The sequence below is a fragment of the Aspergillus pseudodeflectus genome, assembly GCF_044049435.1.
Source record: "Aspergillus pseudodeflectus strain CBS 756.74 chromosome Unknown BJX68scaffold_86, whole genome shotgun sequence".
Lineage (NCBI taxonomy): Eukaryota > Fungi > Ascomycota > Eurotiomycetes > Eurotiales > Aspergillaceae > Aspergillus > Aspergillus pseudodeflectus.
Genome location: NW_027263862.1, coordinates 1 through 16897, shown reverse-complemented (window position 1 = coordinate 16897; position 16897 = coordinate 1). Strand labels below are relative to the sequence as shown.

Below are 16897 nucleotides of genomic sequence, written 5' to 3'. Positions count from 1 at the left end.
AGCCCTGGACTGGACCTGGCGATTCGTAATCCTAATTTCCAGCTTCTCATGTGAGACATGACGTTTGCCACAATCCTGGACTGCCAATGGTGACCCCTCGCAGAGTCAGTCGATCTGACTCGGACAACAACCCCAACCGGCTCCCACTTTTTCTCTGCACAACCGACGATTCACTGTGGATAATGAGTGGATAACCAATGCACAACGACCCCAGATCAGTCCACCTGCCCACTTTCAGCCTATTGCGGCCCGCGAATCTGGGGAGAGTTGGGTTGGGACCCGCTGCTCCTGATCCTCCATCCACCGCAGTCTGAGCACCGAGTCCAGAGTCCTGACCATCTTCAACGTTGTCAGACTTTGAACTTGAACTTGATCAAGACTTCGTTAGCAGCGTCAGCTTATCCCGGTTGTCATTCCTCGCGTAGTCAGTTCCCACAAGACTCCTGCCCCCTTTCCCTGCTCTATCTATCGCTCCCCCCGCACAGCTCCATCCATTCCTTCTGATTCTCCCCTCCACCGTATCCCGTCCCTCGCCTTGATCTACATTCGCATTCGCGGCTTTTCTCTCAACTCCCGATATCGTCGCTCCTTCTATTTTTCGTTCCTGCCTCATCTACCGCTGCTTGTCTGCCTCCGTGCTGCCATGCTGCGACGCACAAGACGAGCGCCCAAGGCGTGCTCCTGGTGTCACCACCGCAAGGTGCGCTGCGACGCCTCTATCCGCGGCTGTCCCTGTACACGCTGCCGCCAGGACGGGCGGCCAGAGTGTGTGCTGCGAGGAAAACTCCCACGGAAGTAAGACGGCTCCCCAGGCTTGTGATCGAAATGAACGTGAACGTGAAAATGAATGTGACCGCCCAGACTAACATGCCAATCCCACAGCTTCGCCGGCTTCGTCGGCGCCCAACCTGGTAACCAAGATACCAGCACAGTCAACCAGACGAACCCGCACCTTGAGCGCATCCGTGCTCTTGCCTTTGAGGCAGATGGCCGCGAGATCTCATCGAACCTGTCCCCGTCGACGAACCTCCCCGGCCATGTGAGCTTCACGCAGTACCCGTTCCTCGAGATGCGGGGGATGACTACCCTTGACCGTGAGGATATTGCCTTCCTTGCCTCCAAGGGCTGTCTGAGTGTGCCTGATGAGTCGGTACTTGATGAGTTCGTTCGCCAGTATTTCCTGCATATTCACCCGACGTCGCCAGTCATCGACGAGGCCGAGTTCTGGCTGTGGTATCGCAATCCGGCCGCAGCGCCGGGGAAGAAGATTTCGCTTTTTGTCTTTCAGGCAATTATCTTTGCCGGGTCACCAGTGCGCCTCCGCTCACTTCCTCTCATGTAGCAACTACTAATCCGAGATGCAGTACGTCTCCGCAGAGACAATCCGCAAATGCGGCTTCCCCGACAAACGCAGCGCCCGCAACACCCTATACAAGCGCGTAAAAGCCCTCTACGACCTGCACGCCGAAGACCGCCCCCATCCGCAGGCCCAAGGCTCTGTAATCCTCACTTTGCACACCTCCGCCAACGAGCCCCAAATCAGCAGCCTCTGGCTAACGCGCGCCATCCAAAACGCCATGATAATCGGGTGCCAGCCGGGACCTACAGAGGATATCGACCCCTCGCTAAAGAAACGTCTCTGGTGGGCGATCATCCTCCGCGACAGGAGTATCTGTCTCGGTCTCCGGCGGCGACCACAGGTGACATCGTTTGACATGGGGATGGTTGCCGAGTTACCTGATGAAGACGACTTTGCCGATGAGATTAATAATTCGCCCGTGTATAGTCCCGAGATTAAGCGGATGATGTTGAAAGTCTTGCAGGAGCAGTGTAGACTTGCCGTACTGCTTTCGGAGATGATTACCTTTGTTTTTGCGAGTCATGGGATTGCGGCCCCGAGTTTGACCCTCGAGCAATTCCAGGAGGAGCTGGGCAAGATTGCACGCACCAAGGCGGCGATGCAGCGCTGGGAGGCGTGCTCGCCGTTGCATCAGTGGACCGAGGGCAAGGCGCCCGAGGCTGTGACGCTTTTTACGAATTTTACGTACATGTATTATCAGTGAGTCCCATCCCCTTTTCGCTTTTCTGTCGTTGGTGTGCGTGGATGGTGCTAATGAGGTAGAACCGCACGGATCGATCTCGCACACTACGAGGCCCTGCTGCTCGAGAACCACCTCATGTTCAGCGGAAAGAACTACATCAACCAGCTCTGGAGCGCGGGAAACACATTGCGCGATGCAATGAGTCGTCTAACAAGTATAATGGAGTACTTTGGCCGAGAAGGTCGAGCACAGAATCTACCACTAAGCGTGTACGTCCCTTATCCCCCTAACCCTATCCCTACCTTGCCATCTGCATCTGTACCTCACCACTAACCATGGTGTTAGACTGGCATACGTGGCAATGCCGCTCGTCCTCACAGCCATCGATCTCAAACTCTCTCCCTCCGCCGCAGAGATGGACCGCCGTCGGCGCCGCCTCGACTCACTCGGCGAGATTGTCCGGCATTCCGGCCGCGTCTACGACGTCACGGACTTTGTCACCGCAGGGACAAACCATATCCTGCGGCTGGCGTACATGACCTCGCAGCACCTGTTCCTCCGCTTCGATCAGGACAATCACACGCCGCAAATCACCGGTACAGCCAAGAGGGGTGGTTCCCCGCCGTCGGCCTCTTCAAACCCATCTGGAACAGGGCTGGAGGTCATGGATTCGGCGACAGCCAGCCGCGCGAACACATGGCACGAGGCCTTCCTCCGGTACCCGCGCGCGTATCTGCTCATCTCGACGTCGGTCGACTACAGTCTGGCCGTGGGCCGCCTGCCGTATGACAGTGCGCTCCCGGAACTCGTGCGGTGCATTCCGCCGATCGGGTTTGGGATTCGATTGCCCTGGACGATAAATACTCCGCAGCCGGAGGTTTCTGTCAGGAGGTTGTTAAGGAATGATAGCTTGCCGTATCTCCCGTCCAGTGCGGCGGGGGGTGCAGGTTCAAGCGGGGCCCGTGGTGTGACGCCGGGGAGCGAGCACACGGGGCACGATGTGCACACTCTCCCCGATGACGACGTCTCCGTTCGAACGTTCCCGGATGCAGGGACTGATTTCGCCATCCCTCCTACGACGACAACGAGTGCACTTCCAACAATTTCCACAACCACCGCCACAGCAACCACGCAGAATATTCACCCGCCTGACCCCCTCCACTCAACTAATACCAACGAGATAAACCTCGACTACCTCTACATCGAGCCCGACAACAACAGCAGCATGCTCGACCACACCGCTGAATTCGACCGGATGCAGTTCCAACAACTCGCGCAGGGATTCGATCCGCTGATTTCGAGCTGGGTGCAGGAGTATTTTGGCGACAATACAGGTTCGGGCAGTCCCGGTGCTGGTGGACAGGGGCAAGGGCAAGGGCACAGTCCGGCTATGGAGATGGACGGGTTGAGTTTGGGGTCGTAGATGGGGATTCCGCAGAGGGTGGATATGTATCTTCTACTGGACCTTTTCTTTCTGTCGGATGACTACGATATGTACGTATAATATGGGAGGGAGAATGGCTGGATGGCGTTTTACTGCTGCTTTGAGGATTCGACTCGTGTCGACAGTATAGTATGCATTGGACAGGGCGGATTGACCATCATCGTTTCCCCCTCTTGTTTTTGTTTGCACCAATAATCCAACTGGATCCCTCTGATTCAGAACATCAGAGTCAGATCCCGTTAGTCCAAAGTACCCAATAATACGCAGCTCGCACAATCCCCCCAGAATCACATGCGATTCGGCCCGCGGACCCAGCTCGTAAATTAAAGCCGTATCGCACCCAATCAGCACACCTCGCTACTCACCCCCAGACTGTCATGGCTGAGGATGCATCGCCCCCTGCATCTGCATGGGCCACCTGGGCAGGATCCTGGAGCAGGCGCCCCCCCGCACTAATGTGGTGCGCAAGTGCCGGCCCGAGAGCTACGCTGACATTTTTAGTATGTATACCAAGCCCCCATGCCCCACGCCGACTCAGAGGCGGATTGTCAGTCAAGGGCGACTGAAGGTGTCCGGTCCGTGTGTCTGACTTTATTCCAGATGGTAATCTGATCTGGACCTGATCATTTTGACTTAGGGTTGCTTCTCGGTGTTCAATCCTGCTCCAGGCCTGTTTTGAGCTGAGGTGAGGAAACGACTTGAGCAAAGATGAAGATCCGCCGTGCTCTGGCCCTAACTCTAGGCCTGGCTCTCCCCGCAACAATCATCGCAGACCCAAAAGACCCGCTCGACGTGTTGGGCAACATCGAAGCCCTCGCCAGCCTGAAGCAATTCGTCTCGATCGCATCGAGTTTATCCTCGCTCGTTGAAGACACTACCAACAGTAACAAGGAAGGCGGATCGCCGCTCGACAAGCTCGCGAATCTCAATTTCAACCTCAACCCCAATGCCCCAGATTCAGATCCAGATCCAGACTCGAATTCAGACCCATCAGCGCCAGACCCGCTAGGCCTCGGCCAGAAACTCCAAGTCCTCTCGCAAATGAAACACGTTGCTGGGATCGCATCGACCCTCCTCGATGTAATCGGCGAGCGCGATCCCGCGACGAGCGAGAGATTGAAGAACCTCGGACAGCCTTCGATCGAGGAAGAGACGCCCGTTGACGTTGACCAGATCGATATCCTCGGTGGGATCAGAGCGTTGCAGCAGTTTGCGTCGTTGGCGAGTGGGTTGGGGTCTGTGCTTGATGTTGATGCTTTGATTGATAAGAAGAAGAAGAGTGAGCCTGGGGACGGGGCGGCAGAGGAAAGAGAGGGGCGCGGGGCACCACCGCCGCCGAAAGCCCAGAGACAGGCGACATCGAAACAAGCGAAAACACAGAAGACCCAGAAAGGAAATGTACCGCCGGCGAGGGAGCCGGTCGATTTCCTCGCGCGACTCGACGCGATAAAAACAATCACGACGCTGGCCTCGAAGCTGTCGGCGCTCACGGATCCAGCCAGCGACATTCCCCTCGTCGAGCGCGTCCAGAGGCTGATGAATGACCCGGACGTCAATGATGCCTTCCAATACATGTACAGTAACGCCGGCAAAGTATTCACACCAGAAGTCCTCGAAGCCGCCAAAGCCTTCATCCGAACGAGTAACCTCGTTCCACCAGAGTACCGCGAGTTTGCAGTTGCAGTCCTTGAAACGATGGGCGCGGTATTTAGTCCCAAGTTTGCAAAGGATTATGCGCAAGCGATGGGGACGATTGCGCATGTGGGCATTGATTTTGCACCAATTATAACCGCTGGGTATGATATCTTCCAGTGGGTGATGAAAACATTCGACCCAGAGTACATCCGCTGGATGAACCGCGAAGTCCTGATCTGGAAGAAAGCGATTACGTCGCCGCAGATGGGCATGTTGACTAGCTACCTCGCCGACCCCGAGACGCTGGCGAGTGTGACTGGGTCGATTGAGAGGATTAAGCGGGCTCTTACTGCGGACCGGATCCATCGGCTGCACAAGCTGTTTGAGGAAGAAGGGCTCTTTGATATCGCGGACGGTGAGTATAAAGAGTTTGGCGGACATCTTGGAGCGAGGTTCCGGTGGCAGTTTACGACAGAGGAGGGGTTGGATGATCTAAAAAGGTTCCTTGCCGAGTTGGAGGAGCTTATACGGACGGGGGCGTTGGATGTCGCCGCTCGCGTCATGCAGATGCGCGCTCCGGTTGTTGCGCCACAGATTGCGGGTGACATCCATGCTCTGTATACACAGTCTACGGTTGTCGTCGACATACTGTCCAAGATTACAGAAGCGTTACACGACTTTGTCAACATCATGCATCCACTCCTCGAGTTTGAAGTGCGAGCTGAGAAGGTGACGAGCTCCGAGTTCTGGAGTGAAGTAAGCTCTGTTCTTGAAAAGTTTTCTGCGATTCCGGTGGCCTCGTTCTCGGCCGTGAATGGGCTGCTGGTGACGCTGGCCAGGGTCCTTGATCCAGAACATACTTCAGCCTTACGTCTGCTAATTCTGGACGCCGTTGGAACTTTATCTGAGCCGAGAGTCTTTGGGTCTGTCCCTTTTAACGTTCCTGGGAATGTTAGCGGGGTCGTTTTGGGGGGTGGACTGGAGATGTTAGGGCTTGTCGAGACGCCTCCTGTACTTGAAGCTGATGATCTGGGGAGTGTTTTGAATCTACTGCACAGGTTGGAGGATGCACTCGGTCCTAGTGAAGTCGAGAAGGCGAGGGAAACTCTGTTGTTCCTGAACAAGGTACGTCAACTCACTTTTCCAATTGGCTCGGACTGACAAAATAGGGTTCCCGGTTTATACTTAGGGTTGTCCAGGTCTTTGAGTGTGAAGAGCTGGGAGCACTCCCGAATCATGACGAGCTATGAGATGCTAGAATCAATGCAAAGTTTTCCAACAGAGTTCTCGCTTGGTGAAAAGTTAGCAGGGCGAGGCCTTAGAACGCCCCTCACTGCACACGGTGTCTGGCTTGTGACGACCCTTGGGAGCAATCCTTGATAGGGACAGTTACAGATTGGACCACTTTCCTCTTCGAAGGTCCGTTATGGGAAAAAGCACCTCTTGAGTATATATTGTTCATGTTTCTCTGGTACACTCTCCAACGCCAATCTCGATTGTCTCTCCAGCTCTGCGTCGTCCCTGGGCTCTTCTCCCTCTTCGCCACATTTCTGACTGCTATCTTAACAACCGCATTCACGGCTTACAGCACTTTACTACTCAGTGAAGGCGCTTTATCTATCATATATCAAATCTCTCCTCCCTCTAAACCATTCTTTACCAACCTCACCTCCTCGAACCACCAGGTTTGCCACATATTTGGGCTCCAGTCCATCTAACTCATTCAGCATGGCCTAACCTGCCGCTCCAGCTACAGCATAGCTAGCTATGGCCTCATACAGCCGTAGCCCAGCTCACAAAACCGACCGATTCGACGGTATAGCGATGCCAATCCCCATTCGACCTGGCCAGATCATGCTTCTCGACAGCCTCCTCAACTTCGACCCAGTTCCTCTGCAGGAACTGGAGGGCGCCATGATCGGGCCACTTCCAACTCCGTCTACCCTTCGTCCAGTCGACGAGGCTGCTTCCGATGCCTCCAGCGACGGGGGGGTATCCCTCGGTCCAGAGTCGCCCGTCACCGTCCCTTGCCTGGATGGGGCGGCCTTGCCAACTGACTCTGCTCCTGCCCCAGCTCCCGCCTCCGAGGCAGCCACCTTCCGCCTAAACCCCGAGGTGACTGCTTTCGTTCCCCAGGCAGCGAGCACCAGCTTGCCAAGTTCCTCTGGTGCTCGCCGCATGTCGAACCTCAACCCGGAGTCGCCCACCTTCGTCCCCCTCGCCCTCCAAGCCCCGACCAGCAACCCGACGGCCAACACTGCCCTCCCAGCTGACGACGACGCTGCACACACCGACTGCAGCTGCTGTGATGGGTTCTATCCCGGCACGACCGGTAATCAAATCCCCGACCCCATCGACACCCCTCCCACTCCGACCGTCGAGCCCCTGGTCACTGGCATCACGCCTGCAAATCCCCCACCAGGGGCCCAGCTCGACATCACACCTCCCCCGCAACCACAACACAGCATCAGCATCGGCTTCCCGTACGCCGGAGGCCACAACATCCCAACCCGCCCCCTGAGCCCGCCCCTTGACCTTGACACCCGCCGCAACACCCTAGTCACCCACACCATGGCGCTCCTCCACGCCCGCGGCCTCAACTGGACCCGTGTAGAGCCGTGCATCCGCACACCCCTAAGCGACCCCACCGCCTGGCCCAGACCGACAATACTCATCAACATGGGCCCCCTCCACGTTGATCGGGAGGCACTCGCAACGGCCTTTCGCGAGATTCTGCTCTTCGCGGAGCAGGAGCTCGACCTTCCGGCTATCAATGTCGAGGCTGTGGACACGCTGTACGCCGGCACCGACGACGAGCTGAACCACATTACCAATGATGAAAACAACGACGACGACGGCGGCGACTGCGTCCTCCCCGACTTCGACCAGTCCCTCCTAGCCGAGATGGATCGTCTGGCGAACACGGACATATACCTGCCTCCTCCCTTTGTGTGGGTTAACTTTGTCCGCGTCCCCGACTTTCCTATTCACCTGTGTCCGCGGGTGTACACGCCGCGCCCTCCTCGCCTGGGCTGCACCGGCCTTCCCGACATCGATGAGGATATCCCATTCCTCCAGCTTCCGCCTCGTGTGCTGCAGGATTGTTAAGAGGTGGATTTTCTGGGTTTCCTTTGAATATACTTTGTATTTCTTTTCCCTTCTTGTCCTGTTTCATATATTCTTCTATATGCCGTTGTCATCTTAAAAGATCCCATGGCCCGATGGGTACCTTTTTCCACCGACGGCGGTTTTCGTCCTCATTTGAGGTTTTCCGTCCCGACGTGGTTTTTTACTGGTCCCATCATTGTCTTTGTTTCTTGTATATAGATGGTCTTTTTAGTTAGATATGCAGTCTCCACTTCATGGACTGTTGTGTGAAATGAAAATATCATTGACAGTATAACCCTTGTAAAGGTAGAGCTTCAGCTTGTAGGTGGTAGGCTGGTGTGGCTGGCTTGTTTTGTTGTTGAGCACTTGTCCAGCGGAGTTAACCTGAAACCATGTACCTGTTAGACCCAGAAGTCCTGTAGTAGGATAGATGTAACTATCCTCCCCCTCCCAGCCCCTATGCTTTTCAAACACTGTTCGGAGTGTCTTTCTCGCGTATAGTGATTCATCCACCTTCTATTGTCTCCATCCTCTTTAGATTATTATCCCAGAGATTTCATTTCTATCCCTTCTTCTGGCCTGCCCGCAATCCACTACAGTATTATTGAACGCACAACAACACCGCATCCACCTCCCTGATACCTCTAGCCCGTTCCAAGACGCGTCATCGACACTCCCCTCACAACGTCTTCTCATCTCTACCATACTATCGCACTTATGGGCCTGTCTTAATTATGTTTCCTCTGAATATAACGATGCTTAACACAAAATGATGCGTCCAGACCCATATTATTGAATACGTCGTACATCGCCAGCCCACATCCATTGAAATATCTTTACTCCCTCCTAGTTATATCAAAGACCCAGCCTACAATGAATGCTAAAAGATCCCAGACCGCCTGTGTCTACCAAGCAGCAGCCCATGACACGACCAAGAACTCTAGCATCCTCTCCGCGCCACACCCAGACAGGAAAAGCCTAATCACAATCCGATTCTCGCCGCGCAGTGCTCCGCCGGCGTACAGCTTTCCAGTGTCGAGCCAATAACCTCACGCCCCTCCCACTATTTCGACGGGCTAAAACTTAGATGTGAAAACTCTTCAGCGTTAGAGCGACAGACAGAGGGTGACATGCGAAACCTTGAGCCGGCTATTGATCTTGCGTGCTGTTTCTGTTCGTGAAACGATGGGAGCCAGAATCAGGTCATTTATTGCTTATTGTTTTGCTCTTTCAGAGAACAGAGAGGACTTCTAATATATGCCTAGCGAAGAAACAGATGATGTCTGTGAAATAAGCTTCAAGCAGGCAGCAGAACTAGGGTTTCGGGTGCACACAGCCGACCAAGACAGGCCAGTAAACAGGAAGGGGGCGGAAAACCTTGACGTCGAACCTTTCCCGCCGGAGTCTGGAGCCTCAAGAGGTTAATCTGATTAGTCTTTTCCAGCACTCTAAATGCAGCACAACCGATTGGTCCGCCCTATAGCCTTAAACTCAGGTCCGAAAGTCTATTGCCACCAACCCTGGGGCCAAAAATCGAACTCCCGCCACCGGTCGTCCATCTAGTTCTTGTTCTGTTGCTTATTCTTGAAGGGCCCTCAGGCAGTACAACAAGGCCCAAGAACCCCCTGGGATATAGGGGCGCGCCATTCCAACTAGACTATACGGTGTAATTCAGGCCTAACCCTGCAGCAGGGTAATTGTGCGGATGTTTGTTCCTCCCACCCTGCTTTCAGCTTCTCGACTAGTCTGCTTTCCTCGTCTCCGCGAATCAGTATTCATCATCAGGCGGTCTGGCCTCGCCCCTCGATCAGCCGGGACGATCTGGAAGGAATGGGTAACTGGAGCGGCAGTTTCGGATGGTATGCACTGTACGCCTTTCCTAGTGCAGCTGCCGCACGCATGGCTTGTTGGCATCGCACTTGACATGAACATGATCTTGTCGACATTGTTCACACCGGTATCTCTGGCAATGACCACCCAAGGGCGTGGAGGCCGCGGGCCATACCCTGACCACAGACTCGGCCTCATCCACAGACGCAGCCCACTCCGGCGGCCTAGCAACCATCACACCCGTACCATTCATCCGCCTATTCAGCCTCAGGTTCGGTTCGCCTCGTTCCAGAGCCCGGAAGTCTCCACAAAAGGACCGATCGTTGTCTCCGGAAGAAGGGCCGTGTTTTCATTTCTATGATTATAGCAAGCGTCGAAGATTCGGCACCGTTGGGCGGGGGTACCATGTCCGGCCAACCCCAGGGCTCCTGTATGTTTCTCAGACTGGCAGAGTCGTAGAGCATGTCTGACAGTGACAGTCCGTACGTCAAAGACATGCATGATGCTGTAGTAGCAGGACTACGTGCCTTGCGTCCCCGCAGCTCGGCTGAGGGAATCCTCTCCGTAAAAGGAGATGACGCCTGGGAACACCCCTGATAGTGATGAAGAGCCTAGGAAATTCGTACGCAAAGACCAGTGTCACTGGTCTTTGGCTTGTGCTGCCGTCAAGACTGACTGGCCCTCGAATCTCACGGCTGTGCTGGGCCAGGACCCCGTCTGAGGCATTGAGGGTGGCTGCAGCGGTGGCAGCAGCGGTGGCAGCTAAGAGGTGGGGCAACCCGAGCAGAGGATGAACGAGGTGTATTTGCATTATTATGTTACGATTACCTTGCTCGGAGTGTATCTGGCTGGTTATTTTCCATGCTTTTTTTACGTAGATCAGACTCCCTCCTTCGATCCAAATTCATGATACCCCTGTCCCGAAGAGAATATATCATTGCTGGATGATGGATATGCTTTCGTTTCTTCCCCCATAGGTGTCGATTTCTCCCCCGCACTCTTCGCCAAAACTGATCTCTATCTTCTGGCTCGAGTCACCCAGGTTGTCGGAGCCACGCCTCGGGCCGAAGAGTAGTATTGTACAGTGATCTTGAAGGATTGCAATGAGCTGAAGCTCTACCCAACTGCTCCCGTAATGGATACAAATGGTAAGAGTATGCTTAGTGAAGACAGAGAGGTTCGGAACGAACAAGGTACCGAGACTGCAAGTTTGCAAGGTAAATCCGATTCAATCCATCCATCGAATAATGTCTCGGCCATATGATTCTTGTGTCTCCCAGCTACGCAAGTCTAACCTACAAATTCGACCGCCGAGGCTCCGACTCCGTCCCATCAACCATCTCAATCGTCTGCTCAACATCAACCGTCTTATGAATCCCACCGCGCGGCCCCATATGACTCCTCTCTACAGCCCCCGCATACGAGATCAAATGGCTTTCATCCGAATTGATTGCATTATTCTCCGGCTCGGTCTGAGAGATCCCCTTGTTCGTGTTGCCGCGGACCCGGCTCAGCTGCACGCTGGACGCATGTTGCTCGTAGTACTTCGACTTGTAGCTGTGGTTGCGCATCTTGGTGATGATGATGTTGAGCGATGGGAGGCATGCGCAGATGAGGCCGACGCCGCCTTCGGCATTTCTGTTCGAGGTTAGAATGTATAGTCCAGTATGGGTAGGTAGGTAGGTTGGCGTACCCCGACATGATCACGCAAGTAAACACAATCGTCATGTCCGGCGAGCTACCATCCCGAAGGACGAGTATAAGCCGGTAAATACTAAACGCCGTAGCCAGTCCTCCAGCAGACAACATCCCGATGACGCGCAACTTTTTATTCCGCGACATCTGCAACGACCAGGTGAGCGGCAGCGGCAGGATCAGGATAAGCAGGTCCGACACCACACTGATCACCGAGTCGGCAATCAGCGCCGCTCGCTGGTCCAGACAGGACGCATTGGGGTCATCTTGGGTCCAGTAGGCGGGGACCGGATCGCACATGCGGATCTTGACGATCTCGGCGATGATGTAGTAGATGCATAGGGCGCCGAGGAAGACGTATATAAAGAGGATCCTGTTCTTGTATGGGGAGAAGATGCGGATGATGATCGAGAGCAGCGCGATTTTGACCAGGAGGGCCATTGGACAATATAAAACGGTCGCGACATAACACATCTGGTTGAATCTGGTTAGGATGGCAGTATACAAGAGATATTGAGGTGGGTAGGGACCTTTCGGAAGAGGACGAGGGTGTCGTCAGAGAGATCGTAGTAGTGGAATCCGCCGCCGTAATTGCCAACTATCCAAGTTAGACCCTAGATCTTGCGCCACAAGGGCAGGCTACTCACCCTCTATCGCAACTCCGCAATATGCCATAAACAGCATCCAAGCGAACAGACAGGTCCCTGACGGTCAGTTTTGTGGCAAGCCTTGGAACCCGGCGGAGAGACATACAATCCTCAACAGGTGCCCACTGCTTGTACCACGCGCGGATCGAAAACCGCATGGCCACAAAGATGGTCACAATGGGTATACACAGACATTGTGTAACGAGATTGACAGTATTCAAGACATCGTGCGGGTCTTCTATCGACATGTTGCTGGACGAGGCAGCATTCTAGCCGTCAGAATTCGAGTGAAAGAGCGACGAGGAGACGAGAACAAAAGAGTGGAGGCCTGCCATCCCGAGATTATGGGTATCAATGGATTAAGTACAAAGGCAAAGAGATGATCTGCAGTCCTCGGCCTCAACCGGGGACTCGACACTTCAGGGATCATGATTGTGATTGACTGTCCGGACAGGCGGAATGAGTCGCAGATGCAGGGGAAGTTTGGAACCAGGAGGGGGCCCATCAGAGGCATAGCAGTTTCCCAATTTCGCAAGTGGACCGTTTTGGCTCCCAGCAGTTCCGGCTCTGGCGACGATCGCGGCTATGCTGGACGTCAGGAAATCATTTCCAGTGCCACAGACCTCAGAGTCCCACTGTCCTCCAAACTCAGAACGAGCCTGTCCGCAAAAGGAAGGAATGGACGATACCGTGCACCGTGACCAGTAGCTAAATGGATCGACCGATGCGAAAAAGCAACGTGATCCTTTGTAGACGATGTACTCGACGGAATTGAGAAAAAATATTGAAGTGGTCCCAGCGAGTGTGGGAAGAGAGGCTGCAGTTTGGACGAACTGGCATCGTCGTCTGTCATTCGGCGTGGAGAAACTGTCAACCAGAAAGTCGCCATCCTCGGAGTCAGCAATTCCGTGCGAATGCAACGTGCTCACTCGCAGAACCAGGAATTGGGACATGAAGAATCAATGATCGGCGCAGGATCGCGCTACAGGGCTTTGAACGAATTCGACCCGCCGTGGGGCTCGGAAGCATAATTCTCGTCCGCCAGCGAACCACAGTCGATGAATTTGATACAAAGTTCAACGGCGCAGCGTGGCGCATGCATAGTGCACGCCCAGGGCGGAAAGTCGAGAAGCACCGTTGAGAGATTGTGGCTGCAGCAAAAGGGCACTCGCCAAATGTCAAGGATGTTTACTTGTTTACAAAGGCATCGGAGTGGTGGAACAGTCCCTCTCTTGTCACCGTGAAACTGCGTCAAGGAGAATGAATCGAAACCTGAAACACGGCCTGCTCGCGAGCGAACGAGCGTGGAGCGGGCCTTCAACTCCACTCTGCTTCATCTCCTGCTCTCATTACTGGATAACACCGGCTGTCAAGACCCATTTCTGCCGTTATGGAGACGGCTGAAGAGTCTGCCACCCTTGGAACCGAGAGGGGGAGTTTGCGCCATGAAGCATAAAATCGATCACCACATTCGCGCCATCCACATGTCCCAGTTCCGAGTCACCACCTCTTTGCCACCATGAGCGCCCCCCAGGAACAGAAACAGCAGCAGTCGAAGCTCTTTGAGCCTCTGGCCATTGCCAATGGCAAGATCACCCTCAAGCATCGCGTCGTCCATGCGCCCATGACCCGCAATCGCGGCGTGCCCCTCAGTCCTGTCAGCACGCCTGAGAAGCCGAATCGCATCTGGTACCCTGGCGACCTGATCGTCGACTACTACCGTCAACGCGCCACCGATGGGGGGTTGATCATCTCCGAGGGCATTCCTCCCTCCTTAGAGGTACGGTGCTTCCTACAACTCGCCTTGTCGCCCTAATAATGGCTGTGTAGAGCAACGGAATGCCCGGCGTGCCCGGCCTCTTCACGCCCGAACAAACCGCTGGTTGGAAACGAGTCGTCAACGCCGTCCACGAAAAGGGGGGCTACATCTACGCCCAGCTCTGGCACGCCGGCCGCGCCACAATCCCTCAAATGACCGGCTCCCCTGCCGTTTCTGCCTCCGCGACAGTCTGGGACTCGCCGACCGAATGCTACTCCCACCCTCCAGTCGGGGCGACCGAACAAGTGCCCTACTCTGCGCATCCCCCGATCGAACTCACCGTCGAACACATCCACCGCACAATTGACGACTACTGCAAGGCTGCAAAGGCCGCTATCGAAGCCGGCTTCGATGGGGTGGAGCTCCATGGTGGAAACGGATACCTGCCTGAGCAGTTCCTGAGCTCAAACATCAACAAGCGGACGGATAAGTACGGTGGGTCGCCGGAGAAGCGGTGCCGGTTCGTGCTTGAGCTCATGGATGCGCTGGCGAGAACGGTTGGTGAACAGAACCTGGCTATCCGACTCTCCCCGTTCGGCCTCTTCAACCAGGCGCGCGGCGAGCAGCGAGTCGAGACGTGGACGCACCTGTGCAAGGAGCTGAAGCGTGCACACCCCCATCTTTCCTACGTCAGCTTCATCGAACCGGTACGCCATGTCCTACCCCGAGTTTCCTGTCCCATAACTAATAGACGTGTGCAGCGCTACGAACAAATCTTCAGCACGGCCGAGAAGGACTCCTTCCTCGCATCCTGGGGCCTCACAAACGTCGACCTAACCTCCTTCCGGAGGATCTTCGGGTCCACCCCCTTCTTCAGCGCCGGCGGGTGGGACGACAAGAACAGCTGGGGGGTTGTCGAGAGCGGACGCTACGATGCGCTGCTGTACGGGCGGCTCTTTACGAGTAACCCGGATCTGGTCGAAAGGTTGAAGACGGGGACGCCCTTAACGCCGTATGAGCGCAGTAGGTTTTATGGGCCGTTTGAGGATAACAGGCTTTGTTATACGGATTATCCGCCTGCGACGGGGCATACGACTATCACGATCGGTATGCAGGAGTAATACTCCGATGGTAGGATCACAGTTGGCGTGGATGAGGGAGATGGGTCGAGTCGGTCTGCTGGTAGATTGCTCTCGACTATGATACGTAGGACCACAATCGAACCGAGCATCCCTACAAGCATACGTTCAACCCATCAATGCTCTATTTCCAAGACCACTGGACGCCAGTTGTTCTTCTAGTTAGCTGGGTATCTGGTATGCATCGCGCCACCTACCGCGTTGGAGAGGTCCACAGCGTTGAGCGTATACAGAGTGGCGACATGAGAGACGAGATAAAGTCCTTGGCTTGCCCAACGTCTATTGTATAATTTCCTCTAAGCATATTATGGAGCCGTCAAAGAGTCTATCGCACCTTGTGAAGAATGGGTCTCGGCTAGTGAACACACTGAGCCGGGAGGTCCAGAAATATATCTCGAGGTGACACCCAACACAACACCCGCCACGGCTAGCCCCTGATACATAAACTTCGACTCTGATTACAAGAGAATCCGAAATGACATGAAAAAGAAATTGAATTAGGGCTCCCTCAATATGTCTGGGAAATGTCATTGGACGAGCATAAAATGTGTCATCCGGGCCGTTGATCGAGGTGGAGGATCTGAAGAAGTTGAGAGGTCTGACATTCTGAATAACTAGGGAAACGACACTATTTAAACACAGGAATCAACTAAGCTAAATAAGGAAACAATGGCTATCCTATATTATTACTCCAATCGCTGTATCGCGTGAGTCCTGAGAGGAATGTTCGATGGAATGGTGTGAGGAATGCTTGCGCAGGGTCCGGAGCCAGGGGCTCCGGCCGACATACCCCCTCAGTGGTTAGAGGTTCCTAATTAGGTCGTGATGAGGCTCGAGATGTTAACTATATTCAACATCTTAATAAATTCTTGGTGTAGTGGTTTCAGGAGAGCCTTGGTAAGTCCATCCATAGGCATAGATCGTGAAGGCACCCAGGTGACTCATAAGCAACGATGTTGAACCTCTTGACGTAGCCAGGCGCGATGTATATCAACGTGTCGTAGCTTGGTGTGTATCATTATTATCTCCTTACTTAGTAAGTTGACTGTTGAGCTGTTATTATAATATATTTCAAGGTCCTCCTCTAGGTTGAAATTAATATCCCTAAAAATCCTTTTCTACTAATATAATGACTTAGTGGCTTCGATCATTAATATATATTCTACTTCAGTGGTTGATAGTGACACTATGCGTTGCTTCTAGGATCTCCAGTCAATTAGTCCTCTGTACAGTAGGCAGATGAATCCTCCAGTGCTCTTTCGATCGTGGGCGTCAGTAAATATAGCATCTATAGTAGTAAGAAACACCTTACTAGCCTGTATTAAGCTTCCTCCGTATTCTAAAGCCAGGAAACGCGTGTTATAGAGGTAAGTAATAACCTGATTAGCAGCGCCAATATGTGTAGTAGATGGATTAATAAGGAATCGTGATAGTACGCCATGTGCGTAGGCTATATCCGGCCGCGTGCAGGTCGCGGCGTAGCCAATTAAACCGACTTTTAACTGATATTCATGTATTTGGCTGGGAGATGCTATTTCCTCATTAGGAACTAGCTTCTGAGTAGGGAGCGGTGTCATTGGCCACCGTGCAAGGTCATT

At 54.0% G+C, this 16897-nt stretch overlaps 5 protein-coding genes across 5 annotated transcripts; 4 read left to right on the top strand and 1 right to left on the bottom strand.

Annotated features, from left to right (window-relative positions):
* Positions 1-643: 643 nt before the first annotated feature.
* Positions 644-3465, top strand: BJX68DRAFT_259267 (Zn(II)2Cys6 transcription factor; the record flags this gene model as incomplete). Its single annotated transcript, XM_071043671.1, has 5 exons — positions 644-795; positions 883-1312; positions 1365-2059; positions 2123-2311; positions 2388-3465. 5 exons carry the CDS (start codon positions 644-646, stop codon positions 3463-3465), a joined length of 2544 nt encoding a protein of 847 aa, XP_070892940.1.
* Positions 3466-4194: 729 nt separating this feature from the next.
* On the top strand, positions 4195-6371 carry BJX68DRAFT_272645 (uncharacterized protein; the record flags this gene model as incomplete). Its single annotated transcript, XM_071047246.1, has 2 exons — positions 4195-6246; positions 6291-6371. The coding sequence occupies 2 exons, from the start codon at positions 4195-4197 to the stop codon at positions 6369-6371; spliced, it is 2133 nt and encodes a 710-aa protein (XP_070892939.1).
* A 517-nt stretch (positions 6372-6888) lies between these two features.
* Positions 6889-8229, top strand: BJX68DRAFT_272644 (uncharacterized protein; the record flags this gene model as incomplete). The annotated part of the gene is made up of 1 exon (XM_071047245.1): positions 6889-8229. The coding sequence occupies one exon, from the start codon at positions 6889-6891 to the stop codon at positions 8227-8229; it is 1341 nt and encodes a 446-aa protein (XP_070892938.1).
* A 2867-nt stretch (positions 8230-11096) lies between these two features.
* Positions 11097-13309, bottom strand: BJX68DRAFT_249048 (uncharacterized protein). The gene is made up of 5 exons (XM_071042032.1): positions 12508-13309; positions 12402-12458; positions 12285-12352; positions 11753-12228; positions 11097-11697 (listed from the first exon to the last, which is right to left on the bottom strand). Exons 1-5 carry the CDS (start codon positions 12647-12649, stop codon positions 11355-11357), a joined length of 1086 nt encoding a protein of 361 aa, XP_070892937.1. The 5' UTR covers positions 12650-13309; the 3' UTR covers positions 11097-11354.
* Positions 13310-13613: 304 nt separating this feature from the next.
* BJX68DRAFT_249046 (alkene reductase) lies at positions 13614-15835 on the top strand. Its single transcript, XM_071042031.1, has 3 exons — positions 13614-14181; positions 14232-14867; positions 14922-15835. The coding sequence occupies exons 1-3, from the start codon at positions 13921-13923 to the stop codon at positions 15279-15281; spliced, it is 1257 nt and encodes a 418-aa protein (XP_070892936.1). The 5' UTR covers positions 13614-13920; the 3' UTR covers positions 15282-15835.
* The last annotated feature ends 1062 nt before the right edge of the window (positions 15836-16897 follow it).